Below are 14,434 nucleotides of genomic sequence, written 5' to 3' on the forward strand. Positions count from 1 at the left end.
TTGTCGTAGAGTGGTTATTACAAAATATCGATAGTGCATGTAAGTTTCGATAGACCGCTAACAGCGGTATGTACAGCGGTACAGTGTCCTAAAATAATACAATTTAAGCGCGCATTTCTTTGGATTCAATTATGTTAAGCCGCTACTGGAATTTTTTTAAAAATAATTTTATTTATTTGTTAACCAGACGTTCGTTCCATTTAGGTAGCTCCAACAAATCTTTTGCACTGTCTCCCAACATGAAGTGTGCCAGATTAATTAGCAGCAGGCATATAAATGGCAATACTTGCACAACGATAAGATGGATTAGGCGATCCCTAATTTCCCACCAAGAACCATCAGCGCGTACTCGAAACAGGAATATCAGTGCCATAAAATTACACATGATGAGCAGCCTCTGGAAGATCTCTCGGCGATGCGGCCAAGCAATCTCACAGTTAACGCAAATGATGCACAACAGCAGGAGAACCGGCAACAGCAGTTTCAATGCAATAAGTAACCCATTGATTAGCATTGAATAGTATCCAAAGCCCGTAATTCTTATGTAATAACAAAATCTATACACAGCTGCAATCTCGCCAATCACAAAGAAGGAGTACATGCTGTACATGAATATGTACATGGCCATTGTTTGCTTTTGATTAATCTCCATTTCATTCTCCTGCCTTAGGCGCAGAGCCAGTTGCAGTTCCATGGCCAGTAGTTGTATGACCAATGATTCGAAGGATGTGCACAGCATCGCGTACAGCGTGCACAGATTGAAGATAATCAGCTCCAATGCTTGCTGTCGAGAGCGCGGATAGAACACATAGCACAAATACGCACGAGCAATCAGATGAATCATCCAAGGCTGCGAACTGCACAGCAAATGCAGTCCAGCCATGAACAGAACGAGTCCATTGCACAGCAAGCTCTGCCTGTGCGTGGCACAGGCCAAGTGCAGCGTACGACAAACAAATGGGCGTACAAGTGTAAGGATTAGGTTGCCTAGGAGCAGACTACGCTGCCAATAGCCCAGTGAGCATGGCAGCCAGCAAACCAGTGTCAAGCAGCAGACGATCATTAGCCAAATGTAGAAGTTGAGCGAACGCCGCTGTATAAAGATGCAGCGATTGTTATAGCAGGTGAATCCCATATAGCAGCAGGAGATGTAGCGGCGGTCAAAGAAGACAGCGATGCAGCATAACGACAGCACAATGGGCCACATCAGCTGGCGACAAGACATGATATTGGCGCTCTTCTCATGCGTTTTCAGAGCCATCGTCCAAATGAGTCCGGGCAGCAGCAGTAGTCCACTATTTAACCAAGAAACACGCTGCAGCAGCACGAAAGCGAAAATCAGAAGAATTAAGAGACGCAACAGCGACTTGGCCAACAACAACTGTCTGCTACTAGTCCTGCCTGCCTGGCCAGACAAACAGCGCAACTGATGCAGCCAGCCAAGGTAAGCAAAAGCACTGGCCAGCAACAGGATGCGGCGATAATAGTGCTCATAGTACATGATGCACTGCAGCAACAAGGGCATAACGTCTTCACTGTATTCCTTAAGCAAGAGAAAGCGTCGCTGATACCACAATAAATTCCCTGTGGCAATGAGCTTATCCAGTTGTCCGCAGTTCATCCAATAGTTGGGCATCAAGTTATTTAAGAATCCACGTCGATGATGCCGCCGCGCTTGCAACGCTTGTTCGAGCAACTGCAGCATATTGGTGTACATGGCATGGGCCTCGTGACTGCTGGCGTTGAGTAGACCCGCAGGTTGTTGTCCACGATTGTTAACTGGCGGCGGCAGACCCAACAAGCCGCTCATCAGAGGTGTCAACTGGACGGGCTCCAAGACGTGCAGCGGCAGGCGCTGCTGCTGCTCATTAGCCACAAATGTGCGTCCAAGGCGGGAATTGCTGTTGGAGACGCCAGCGCCCCAAAGCAAGAAAGGAGTCTCCAGCTCTTGTTTGCTTTTGCTGGCTGGAAAGCCTAAAAAGAAGCATGTGGAAAGTGGATGCAATCAGTCAGAGTTGTTAAGCTCACCCCACACTGGCTTGCCATGATGAGAGATTAGCAAAAATGCTGTACGTCGATCCGGAAAGGCTTGCAAAAAACGTTTGTATGTTGTCCAAATGCCTCGTTGAGTGTAGTTGAGGTTCTCATGAAACATTTTTATTCCATTTGACACTTGCAGGCCCAGCAGCTGGATAATAAACACCAGACCCCTCAGATGCTGCAGCTGTGGCGCCTCGCTGTCAAGAAAATCAACGACTGCCTTAAACGACCACTCATCTAGCTTTGAGGAGTCTTCAGCCCAGTTCGAGATTTCATTGGGAAGCGTTTTCATTTTATAGATAGCCGGAAAGTATTGCAGCAACTCGCCGGGGGCCCAGGCATAGCTGCGCGTGCTTCGATTGAAGATTGTGTCGAAGGCGACGCCGTGCACAGGAGCCAAGGCATCTTCATAGCAACCAGAAAAGATACTCACTTGCGCAGATCTGAATGTGGTGACTGCCGGGGAATGGCTGATGCCCACCTGTCCCTGCTTTAGGAAGATCTTGCGTAGGTCCGGCAAATTGCGGCAACGATACTCAAAGAATGACTTGGCGCTCAGGCCGTGAGTAAGAAAAACAACAAGCCGATTGGCTGGTGGTTGCTTCAATAACGTCTGTTGCGGCTTCAGGCCGGACATTAGTGTGGATTGAAAGTAGATGACGTAGACGGAGCACAGCAGCAGCAGTTGCACAACCAATGCATAGCCGTAGCCAAAACCACACATTTTTAATTTGATTTCTTTTGTTTCAATTGTTAAATATTGAAATTTCAAAACTTTTTTTTCTTTTCGCCCATTAAAGTAAGCTTTGAATTGAATTGAATTTATGTCTGCTTGATATATACATACATATATATGTATATTCAATCTTTAATAAGAAACCATTTTATAAATAGTATTTTTTGCTATTATCTGTATTTTTCTTTCTGTTTTTCAGCAATGTAGTTTCATATCGATTATCTATTTCCAAAAGACGATCATCAATGGTGTGCAACCACAGGCGGTGCATCGTGATTTGGGTTTGGAGCCACCAGCGGACCGTCTTGTTGTCTTTCTCAGCGATCGTCTTGAACACAAGGTCATCTTTGGTGGTTTCAACAAGAATGCTTCGGCGGCATTGACTAGCTTCAAATGGAATCCGACAGTTTTCGATACCGTTCTCAATCGCACGAGGGACTCTCTTGTTCTTGTTCATATCCAATCAAATGTTATGGAAATTTAAAGTATCAATTAAAGTTAATTTCAATTTATTGCGTATATGTATAGAGACACCGATAAACTAAGAGTCTGAGATTTATTGTAATTAATTTGTAGATAACTAATTGACAATACTTTAAGTACTTTATTTTGTTTTCGTAGACATCTAAATATTGATGCTAGGCAGTTTTTTGCTTCTGTGATTCCAAATGGGCCTGTAAAAATAATATATTGGATTATTTTCTATTCTTCAGTTGGTTCCATATGTAATACATACCTTTTCTGCTACTTTTAGCAGACTATCAAAGCTATTTTGACCAGTCTCCATGACCATACCATGGAAGATCTTCGAGTCACACTGAGTAAGGAGTTCGTAAGGTGATCCGAACTCCACCATCTGGCCAGCATCCATCACTATGACCTTATCCGAGTCCATAATCGTGTTCAGGCGGTGGGCTATTGTCAAAACTGTGCACTCCCTGAATTTATTTCTAATCGTCGTCTGAATGAGGGCATCTGTCTGTGGATCCACATTGGCTGTGGCCTCGTCCATCACCAGAATACGATTCTCGCGAAGAATAGCTCGTGCCAAGCACACCAGCTGCCTTTGACCCACACTAAAGTTATTGCCTCCCTCGGAGATTCTACTCAAGAGCCCACTCGGGAGATCACTGATGACAGGCTTCAGCTTGACCTCCTCGAGAGCATCCCAAAGCTTGGCATCGCTGTACTCCTCGAAGGGATCGAGATTGTAGCGCATACTTCCAGTAAACAGCACTGGTTCCTGAGGTATAATAGAGATCTTGCTACGCAGATCGTGTAGTCCTAGTTCGTTGGTGTCGCGGCTGTCAATGATGATAGAGCCGTCATTGTAGGATAGGCGGAAGAGGGCGTTAATAAGCGAGGATTTGCCAGCACCAGTGCGACCCACAATGCCCACCTTTTCCATGGGCTTGATCTCGAAGTTGAGCGACTTGAGCACATACTTGGACTGTGGATCGGGGAAATATCGTAAACTGAGATCATCGGCTACAATTTTGCCCTCCTCTGGCCATGTTATTGGTGGTTTCTTGTCTGCTTTCGATTCAAAATCACCCTCTGGCTCGATCTCATCATATTCCAGGATGCGTTCAACTGCAGTCATCGTGGTATCCAATTCAGCGGATTGTGTCATGCCGTACTGCACCATGCCCGCCAGGCTCATTGCCTGGGTAATGGCTAGGCCAACCTCACCGGGATTCGTTGGCGTATTAATGAAGTAATTAAGTACAATGATGATAGTGTACAGCGTGCAGAAGAAGTCGATATAGTAGCCGAAGGCTCGACTCGTGGCCAGAAAAGTATAGTAGCCAGAGCTATGCAGATCCTGTAGATTATCAAATTCAGCAATGAGAGCCTTCTGTGCTCCTAGAGCTCTAATTGTGGTTAGTCCGTTAAGTGATATGCCGAGATGTGAATATATCGGAGATCTGGCCACTGCCTCCAGACGTTTCACATCTCTCGAGGTCTTGAGATAAAACTCTCGCAGATAGTAGAATACGATTCCCAGCGCAATAGTGAGGATTATATAATATGGATTCGTGATGCAGATGACAACAATGACACCAGCCAATGTGAGAAAGATTTGCACCACGTCCAACATAATTGTTGGCAGTACTTCATCCAGTTGACCGAGATCCTTTGAGAAGCGATTCAGTATCCGACCCGAGGGATTCGTATTGAAGAAGTACATTGCTGCTCTAGTGATGCCACGGTACATGGCATTGTGGAGCTGTACGGAACTGCGCCTGGCCATCGAATAGAAGACTATTGGACGCATTACGCTGAGGATAATGGCAACCACATTAAGTGCAGTAAAGTAATACATATCGACAGGATCGTAATTGACATCAGTGTTGTTCTGGTTCTTGTTAACCCTGATGCGAAGAAGATATAGGTTATCCAACGAAGAGTATTGAATAGGTAGCACTTACCAGTAGGAGAGAAACACGTCCGCTGCAGAGATTACCACTTGTGTGCCAATGCATAGGAGCATCATAAATGATACCAAGAACCAACCGCTGCCCGCTGTAAAGTATTCCTTATAGAGACCCAGACTGATTTTGCCCTCAACGCGTGTCTCCTGCGGAACGATCGCCGAGTCCTGGACAATGGAATCGGCAAGCGAGCTCACCGATCCGAAACTCTCAGTGCGCGAAGTCTGCCGGCTGATTTTGGATGAGATACTTGTGTGATCGCCAGCATTACTCTTTTGGTTCTCCAGCTCCTCTACATTGGGCTTATTCAAGTCGGTGAGCAGTTGGGCAAAGTCCAAGCCACTCTGCTGCATCGTGGCATAGGTACCCATTGCACTAATTTTACCTTTGTCCATTATGATAATCTGATCAGCGTGCTCCAAGAACTGCAGCTGATGTGTGACCAGGATGACTAGTTCGCTCTTCAAATACCCTTTCATGCACTGATCGAACAAGTGACGACCCACATGGGTGTCCACTGCGCTAAGTGGATCATCCAGTAGGTAAATATCCGCCCGACGATACACAGCCCTTGCCAGACTGATCCGGGCTTTTTGTCCACCAGAGAGTGAAGCTCCTCGCTCGCCCACAATTGTCTTGTCGCCTTGAGGAAGTAGCTCAAAGTCACGTTCGAGGGCACACTTCCTCACCACTGTGCGATAGCGATGCTTGTCCAGTGTCAATCCAAAGAGGATATTTTCTCGAACAGTTCCCGTGAAAAGCCAAGGCCCTTGAGCGGCATACGAGAATTTGCCATTGACTTTCAGGCTTCCCTTTTGCGCGGGCAGTTCACCGAGAATGGATTGTATCAGGCTGGACTTGCTTGCACCGACGGGTCCAATCACAGCCACCAACTGTTGACGACCCAATTTCAAATTGATATTGTCCAGAGTATTCTCTGTTGCTTCTGGGTCCCATTTGGCATGAAAGCCGTTGAATTCAACGAGCGTCTCCTCATTGCTATTGTTCTTGGTAAAATGCCCATTGCCATTGTTGATCAGGCCACCATTTTCCTTATCATTCTTTTCGCTGGCGAAGGCCGGAGCAGTAATTGCATTTGATGTGTCTTGCACTTGGGTCTCCGGTCGATGCATAAAGGTCTGCAGACGCTTGATGGACACGGTAATCTCTGCCAATTGCGAAATGCTGAGAGGAAAGAAATTGGTGACGGCGCGCTGCAGCAGATTGTAATAGGCGGTGATAAAGAATGCCTCGCCGGCAGTCAATATGTTGCCTAGCAGCACGAAGCCCACCAGGCTGACAAAGGTGAGGGTGCGCGATAGGCACATGCCAAAGGCAATGAGGATGCCACGAATATAGTTGACTTTCCTAATGCATATCATCTCCTTGCCCCGCATGAGCTCCACAAGCTTGCCGACGGGCTTCTCCCAAGCATACATCTTGATCACTTGGATACCAGAGATGAGTTCGTTCATCATTCGCACACGTTCGTCTGTGCGCAGAGCGGTGAGCAGCCGGAGTACAGATGTCTTCTTCGCCAGGTAGGCTTGCATCGGCAGAAAGAGGCACATCAAAGCGACCCCAAAGAAGGCGGCGGGTCCAATCTATAAGCAACACTTGCAGATCATTCTGAATAAATGGCTATGCGTTATTGTTACCTTTTGATACATAAGAAAGGTGACAACGATCAACTCCAGTGGGGCTAACCACAAGAAGTGTACATTAATAAGGATCACATCGAAGCGTCCCACATCGTTAGACAGCAGATTCACCACCTGACCGATCGATGTATCTCCCAGAGCTGTATGACTCAAGCGCAGCGCCTTTCGGTAAACCAGGCTGCAAAGTGCAATCCGCATCTTCATACCCAGATGCAACAGACCCAAGATAAACGGATGTCCAGTAACGACCGAGAGCACCGAGGCAATCATCAGACCCGCCGCATATAACTGCGCCTTAAGTGGGTCAGGATCCTCGCCCGAAAAGTAGGACATAATGCCATAAAGGCACATGGGCTGGGTTACCCTACAAAATCAATGTTTGTTTATTTTTGTTTTTCAATATTAAAATGATCCAAGAGAGCGCATTATGCTCAACTTACTTTACAACAAATTCTCTGACCCCCAGCACCACTCCAGTGGTTAACAGATGCCAGCCAAAAACGCGGAGCACAACGCGCCCCAAGCGAGGTGCCTTGTTTTGTGCTGATCTCTGAACAACTTCCGCATCCCAGGCAGCGCACAGGCGATCTCCAAGTGAATCTGTGGATAATTACACAAGTACATCAGCACCAACCAACTAGATATGCGTTATCGTGAAAATATGTTTAAGTGACAATGAACTATGCAATAAAAATCTAGTTGAGCTCCAAAAATTCAACAAATTTCGCAGCAATCATCTTAAACTCATGTAGAACCACAATCTTGAGATAAGCTGCAAGTCATTGGTGATCATATATATAAGAAAATATCTATCAGCATTACTCACCAGATTTGTGCTCTTTCAGTGGCCGGTATAAATCTGGTTGCTCCAACGTCTTCTTGCGGCCCTTGAACAATACCGGAAAGACAAAGCTTTACGATTTCGAAATACATCATGACGAAACAAAGATAAAATTAAGGCTTTATAGGGTATAATAATAAATAAGCATGTATAAATGAATAGTAAACTGAGCCTTATCAAAACAGCTTGTAACATAAAATATAATAGATATGCAATACTTAGTCCTGTCGGCTTAGTGATATAAATTATATTAAATGTGTTTGCAAACTATTTATTAAATAGATAAGAAATGCGAGAGGATATATATATATATATATATATATATATATATATATATATATATATACCTCTCGCATTGAAGTTTCACTTTAAATGTAAATTATCACATGTCTGTTTTATATTGGACTTCTAGATACCACAATATATTTGTATAATATTTGTACAACATTATTATTTTTAACAATCTGAAAGATAAGATATCTAGATATATTCAAGAAATTCGCGCACGTAATTAAATTACTCAGTGGAATATAAGAAATGCCTCGTCACTATTGTCAGTTATAGATTTAATGCTGCAAACATAATAAAATAACAAGAATGATATAAACACTCACCAAAGCATAAGTTCTGCAAATGGGTTACTTCGCTCCCGCGGATTTTCGGGTAGTTCGTCGGCCTTTATTGATTGCATATTGCTTTCCTTCTTATTTGGTTACACAGAACAGAAGAAACACTTACAAACATTTAAACGATCAGATTCAGATCACAGATTCAATTATTTGCTCTGAGTGATTCTTGGTGCACATGTAGTTTTTAGTTTGTATATGATATTCTCAGCGGATTTACTCGTGCAAAGCTCTGCAGAATTTGCTCTTTACTAATACAAAATATTCCACTGTTTTAGCTAGAGATGCTGCCGCTATATCATTTAGCTGTTTAATATTATCCGTTTATCTTAAGCACTCCATAAAAGCGTGCACACTTGCGTTTTCATAATTAAATTAATTACATCACACCGTAAAATATGCAGATAAGAAAATGTTAAATAAGTTTTTTATTTCAATTTTGTATTAAATTTGTCTGGCCACCGTGAGTAACTCACAGCTGTTCACTCTCCGGTCGCGGAACACGTTCTAAACACACAGCTGACAGGCTTTCGCCTTTTATGTGAACTTACTGTGAAAACAACTGTTGCGGTCGCTCTCTCCCTTCGTTCGACAAGCAGTTTTTTTTTTTTTAAAGAAGCTTTCGCTCTCTCAAATATCTGAAGCGTATTGTGCTTTAATAACGAGCTTTGCATATGGCCATTGAATGACCGTCGTTTTCCCGTACGAATAGACAATGATTTTAATCAACACATTTTATTATGTGATTAACAGATAAGAAGGGGTAAACAAATATATTATTATCAGTAAATCTCAGATTTGTTCTTTTTGCATTTTGAGTGATTCGACAATCTCTATCGTAATCAAAATTAAGGGCTCGTTTCTTAACGAATCTTAAATCGAACTGCTTCGCCACTATTTTGTATGAAAATTGAATCCTTTCTTGCTGAAATTTGAATGCTGAATGAATGAATGTATCGTTGTAGGATAGACTGAAGGTGGCTTTAATTTGTGATGATTTGCCAGCAGTAAAAGTTTTTTTTATTTGAATTTCCACTTTTGTTACATCCTGAAACCATTAAAAATAATGTATAATAGTTTAGTGCGAATGTATGTTACAGGTTGAGCGAAACATCTCCGAATCCATATATTTTTATTTAAGATTAACTGCCGACTTTAAGAGCTATAGACGTCAAATACATACTTTTGATCAATTGGACAAATTTCAAGATCGAATAAGAAACATTCAAGTTAAAGTTGAAATTAGATTCTCATATTAATATCTGTATAATAATAATAGTCGATAAATATGTGTGTGTCTTGTTTAGTGGTATTATTCAGCACCCCAAAATCTTCCATCCATACATAGATTTACATATGTATGTATAAAACTAGAAGTGAAACAGTATTTTATTTTGTTGTTTAAGTTTTTATTAAATTGTTAAATTCTATTAAAGTTAATGACTTAAGCTGAGTGTTTATTAAATATTTTAAAGAAAATTTCATGTTTTTTACTCGTATGACAATTATTTGAGTAAAGCGCAATATAAAAAATTCGACGCAAAGTGTCGTAAGGCAACAGCGGATCCCATGCATATATATATATATATTTTTTTTTATATAATTTTTGTTTATTTATTGCACTCGTATGACAAATTCAATTTCAATTGGTTAATATTTTAAATTATACTTTGACACACAAGATGATTAAAAAATACTTGAATACACAATAATAATAATAAAACCACATACAAAATACAAAGAATTATTGTATGTAGCACAAAAATATGGACCAACACATAGAACAAGACGAAGATCAACATAAAATACGAGACGTTATTTACATGGAAATGTGACCTTAGAAGCTAGACTTTTGCGTAAAAATACGCCGTGTATAAGTGTGAAGTTAAATAGAGTCGAGTATATAAAAAGGGAATTGTTGTGTATACGTTATATATAAAAAATAGAATTAGAATACTAGAGCACATTTCTATGTGGGCTGCTTCAGCTTCAGCTTGACAGAAACTGGGCGGCTCCATGGAATTGCACAAGGATTATATATTTGTCTCTGTCTGTTTCTGGTGGATATTGTTTGTACAGCCTGGGATTAACTGAACTAATTACTGGACGCATGACTGTTTACGTTCTTAAAGTCCTGTGTTTGGGTAGTGCTACGCAGCACTTCTAACCACCTGCAAGAGATCAAAGCATTAATATACATAGATAGTTGGATGAATATAAATTTCAAACTTGCCTGTTGTAAGTATGCGCGCTCTCCGCTCTGAAGAAGTACACGTGATTCTTGAAGGATAGCTTAAAGACAAACTCCTTTTGGACCGCATCTTGATGGCCGGGCGGACCCACCGTATAGCCCAGTAACGGCAGACTGGCCAATGCAAACTCATCCTGATAGCTCTTGTAGAAATACAAACAGAACGAGGTGAACACCACCCATAGCTTCTGCCAGCCGGAGCTGTTTTTGAATTTACGCAGCAGATAGCCGGACAGCTGATGCTCTGCCGCAATGAGATGATCGCCCAGCCCAACGGTGGCGCCACGATGCCAGCAAACGTGTAGAGCGGTGTTGCTGCGCGACGGTTGTGTCCTGTTCTGCTGCTGCATCTGCAACTGTTGCGGCGTCAACGGACCCCCGCCGCCAGTGCTGCTGTTCAGGCTGTTCGTGCCATTGCTCAAGCCGATCATGTCGAGACCCTCCTCCGAGGAGCCTGTGCGTAAAACGAACAATACAATTGGTTAAAGGTACGTTGGCATTTACATTTTGAGATAGTGGAGCTATGCTTTCTTACGAGGCTTCGCAGCGTGCTTTTCTTGCCAGTCATTATGATAAAAGAGTTAGATGATTAGATAGACAGATAAATCGTTAAGCATAATACAAAAGACAAGTAAATGTTTCACTGACAGCCATTTGTCGAAATTTCTTAAGCTTTGCGACTTTTACATTTGCATGGCAACTTGATAATCGAGAAATGAACAAATTATTTAAAGTAATTAATACAAGTCGCTGTCAGAGTAACAATAGGAGAAGAAATGTTGAAATTAATCGAATGTGAGAGCAGAAGATTCGTGCATCGAGATCTTATTAAACCAAAAAACACATTTGAGATACTCACTGCAATTTTTGAGTGTGGTCAGCTGCAGCTGCATGTTTGGTGGCCTGTTCTTGATGTCGGTCGCTGCCTTGGAGAGCTCAGCTAGCCACAAAGTCTTCTCTGCGGTGGTGCCAGCACTCACCGTTATGGCACACTGGCCGCCAAATATGGAGAACGTATTGTGCTCGGCATTCTCCGTGAGCAGCGAACGCACCGGCACATGGCCGAGTATGCGGAAACTTTGATCGACCGGCGACTTGGAGCCATAGAGCAGTATATCCGAGAAAAGGAAGAACATGCGCTGCTGTAGGCCACGCTTCGAGTGCTTCAGCAGGCAGCCTTGACGTATGAGACGGCGATGGGGCTGCACCAGCTGTTCGAAGCTAATGTCGCGCTGTAGCTCGCAGAGCTCAACAAAATTTGCCGAATCGGGCAGCTGAGTGCGTATCTGTTTGGTGGTGCGAATGAGCAGATGATAGACAGCCTGACAGTCGGCATAATCGATGTGTTCTTCGGCATAATAATCGCAGAGGCGCTCCAACAAGAGCTGATAGTGGAGCATCCGATTCAGTGGCTTCAGTAGCAGCTCACCAATGGGTAGATAACAAATCTTCTGCTGTTCAAAGTCCTTATACAGGTGCTGGAAGCGACTGTCCGACTCGTACATGTCGTTCATGCAATGCAGTATGTCCTGATGTGTCTGCACATATTCATCGTAAATGGGCAATGCGCCCATATGTTTCATCATGACGTCGCCAATGCGATGGGAGTCATGATTGCCGCGCCCCTCCCACATCACCATGCGATGCTCAATGTCGCGCAGAAAGAAATTGTGATGTTGGGCGAGCGAGTCGAGCAGCTCGAACAGCGGCTGTAGCTGTTCCACATCCTCAAGACTGAGCACCTGTCGCCACGAACTGTTCAGGACATCCAGATCCTTTTTGTAGGTGCGCTCAGTCATTAGCAGCTCCTTGGCAAGGAAATAGCTCGGCTCGGTGGGCCATTTGCGTTTCTTCACCTCGACCTCGATGTCATGGCTATGGCTATGGTTTTGGCTATGGCTATTTGAAATGGGCAGTCCCCCATTGCCGTTGTGACCATTGTGTGCGGTGGCGACGCCAGTGGCCAGCTCCTGCCGTTTGGCATGCTGTATCTCTGCCTGGATGACGTCATAGGTGCCCGCCTCGGAGCGCGACAGCGATGAGGATTTGTCCGAGCCCAGCGTGAGATCGTAACGATTTGGGGACGTTCCAATTTCACCGCGTCTATCCAGCGACATGTTGCCATTGATGCCGTGGTATACATCTGCAATGCCCCAAGCAACCGCAAATGAAAAGAAAAATGTCAAACAAAAATTAGAACAATTAAAAGAAAAACCATAATATCAATGAATATGTATGAATTTAGTAAAAGTAATTAATTAATACATTCTATACAAAAATAATTATAGATTTAAAATAATTACAATTAACTAATAAGCGAATAATAAGTCTAAGTTCAATTAAAGACTCTGCCTTTATTTTGATTAATGAAGTTTTTATTTTTATTTTATTTATTTTTCTATATAATTAATTTATGTTGTTTTTAATCGCTTGCATCGTGTATAGATTGTTTTTTGTTTATTAATTCAAACTTTTTCCATTCAATAAATTGTTGTTAAAAATGATCTAAATTAAATGTGTGTTCGTGTGTGTTAGCAATGAGGTTTGTAAGTGTTGCCGTATTAGAAAGTGTGGAACGAGTTTTTTTTTTTCTTTTCATCATACTTAGGGGCTAAAATTCAGCTAAGATTGTATTTGGTTTCACTATTTAAATATAATTAAACTCTAAATAAACATTCATTTGCACTCGAAGGAATTATTTTTTTTTGGATACATTATTTGCTAGTCTTTTCGTAAATTGGAAGTTGGCAATAATTGTCTCCGTTGGATAACAGAAAATGGATTACAAAAACATTGTAGAAAACTGTATGATTCATTCGAAAACATTTGCCTAAACTAACTAACTAAAAAACAGGTAAAAACTATATCAAATATCCAATCTGCAATACTCAATCTTAAAAATCAACTAGCGCACAGACAACAAACAATCTGAATTATGTAGATTTTAATTCATTTGACTAAACCTAAACATAGTATAATATATGCCAATAGGAATGGTTGACTTTTTTGATTTAAATACTTTTGATCCGATAAATATTTGAATTTATTGTACGTTGGGTGCGTTCCTAAACAACCGCATTTACACCCATAACATATCCGAACTCCTCCTTAACTTTCCTAACAATTTCCTAACGATTTTCTCCTTCATCTTATTATTATGTGATGTTTTCAAAATTTAACAGGGTTTCGATTGGCTACGATAGATTTCAAATATAATACGCTTCGATTTGGCATCTAATATAATTATTATTATTTATATTTTTTTGGTTGTATTTTTAACGATTTTTTGTTCGTCTTTTGGCACATTTAGTGTACTAGAACTAAAGCTAATACAACTTGTTCTTGGTGAAGATATTCGAATAAGAATTAATGGTTTAATCCACTGCTTATTAAAACTTTGCCATAAAATTAAAAACTTATATAGCACATGAACTATATAAAATATATATAATTAAGACATATATATATATATATAGAATAAAAAAGTTTCAAGATTGATTTTTCTTCTTTTTTTTTTTGTCGAATGAAATAAATGCTTTCATTTTACGTGACCAAACTGTGTCGTAAGAGATCTTAAGTTGCCCCAGATATATCTTCATTATTGAATACTGTGAGTGCTTCCATATTTGGGAACAAGTAAATACTTTTGATTTTTGTTTTAGTTTTTGTTTTTGGCATTGCTGATAACTCAGATAACTCGACTTATATATGTAATTTGAAGCGTTGATTGTTTAACTGGAACTTATAGCATAGGTAATACAATAATACTGTTCAAGTACTAATCATAAGTAATTCAAATACTTGTTTCAATCCATATTTAATATAATTGTTTACAACTTTAATC

General features: G+C 41.5%; 2 protein-coding genes across 2 annotated transcripts; both read right to left on the bottom strand.

Annotated features, from left to right (window-relative positions):
* Window positions 1-38: 38 nt before the first annotated feature.
* On the bottom strand, window positions 39-2,774 carry LOC6567554 (GPI ethanolamine phosphate transferase 1). The gene is made up of 2 exons (XM_032739760.2): window positions 2,029-2,774; window positions 39-1,965 (listed from the first exon to the last, which is right to left on the bottom strand). The coding sequence occupies exons 1-2, from the start codon at window positions 2,762-2,764 to the stop codon at window positions 173-175; spliced, it is 2,529 nt and encodes an 842-aa protein (XP_032595651.2). The 5' UTR covers window positions 2,765-2,774; the 3' UTR covers window positions 39-172.
* Window positions 2,775-3,284: 510 nt separating this feature from the next.
* Window positions 3,285-8,797, bottom strand: LOC6567553 (probable multidrug resistance-associated protein lethal(2)03659). Its single transcript, XM_001994079.3, has 7 exons — window positions 8,328-8,797; window positions 7,699-7,784; window positions 7,313-7,472; window positions 6,870-7,236; window positions 5,209-6,815; window positions 3,513-5,151; window positions 3,285-3,450 (listed from the first exon to the last, which is right to left on the bottom strand). Exons 1-7 carry the CDS (start codon window positions 8,402-8,404, stop codon window positions 3,415-3,417), a joined length of 3,972 nt encoding a protein of 1,323 aa, XP_001994115.1. The 5' UTR covers window positions 8,405-8,797; the 3' UTR covers window positions 3,285-3,414.
* Between the last annotated feature and the right edge of the window lie 5,637 nt (window positions 8,798-14,434).

This window comes from Drosophila grimshawi, unplaced genomic scaffold, assembly GCF_018153295.1.
Source record: "Drosophila grimshawi isolate 15287-2541.00 unplaced genomic scaffold, ASM1815329v1 contig_311, whole genome shotgun sequence".
NCBI classification, from domain to species: domain Eukaryota; kingdom Metazoa; phylum Arthropoda; class Insecta; order Diptera; family Drosophilidae; genus Drosophila; species Drosophila grimshawi.

Excerpts from the sequence above, each read along its gene's own strand:
- LOC6567554 (XM_032739760.2), bottom strand. The coding sequence starts at position 2,764 with ATGTGTGGTTTTGGCTACGGCTATGCATTGGTTGTGCAACTGCTGCTG. Across the intron at positions 1,966-2,028 it reads TCATGGCAAGCCAGTGTGGG|CCAGCAAAAGCAAACAAGAG; the intron begins GTGAGCTTAACA and ends TAGGCTTTCCAG.
- LOC6567553 (XM_001994079.3), bottom strand. The coding sequence starts at position 8,404 with ATGCAATCAATAAAGGCCGACGAACTACCCGAAAATCCGCGGGAGCGA. Across the intron at positions 7,237-7,312 it reads GTCAGAGAATTTGTTGTAAA|GGTAACCCAGCCCATGTGCC; the intron begins GTAAGTTGAGCA and ends TTGATTTTGTAG. Across the intron at positions 6,816-6,869 it reads CCTTTCTTATGTATCAAAAG|ATTGGACCCGCCGCCTTCTT; the intron begins GTAACAATAACG and ends TGTTGCTTATAG.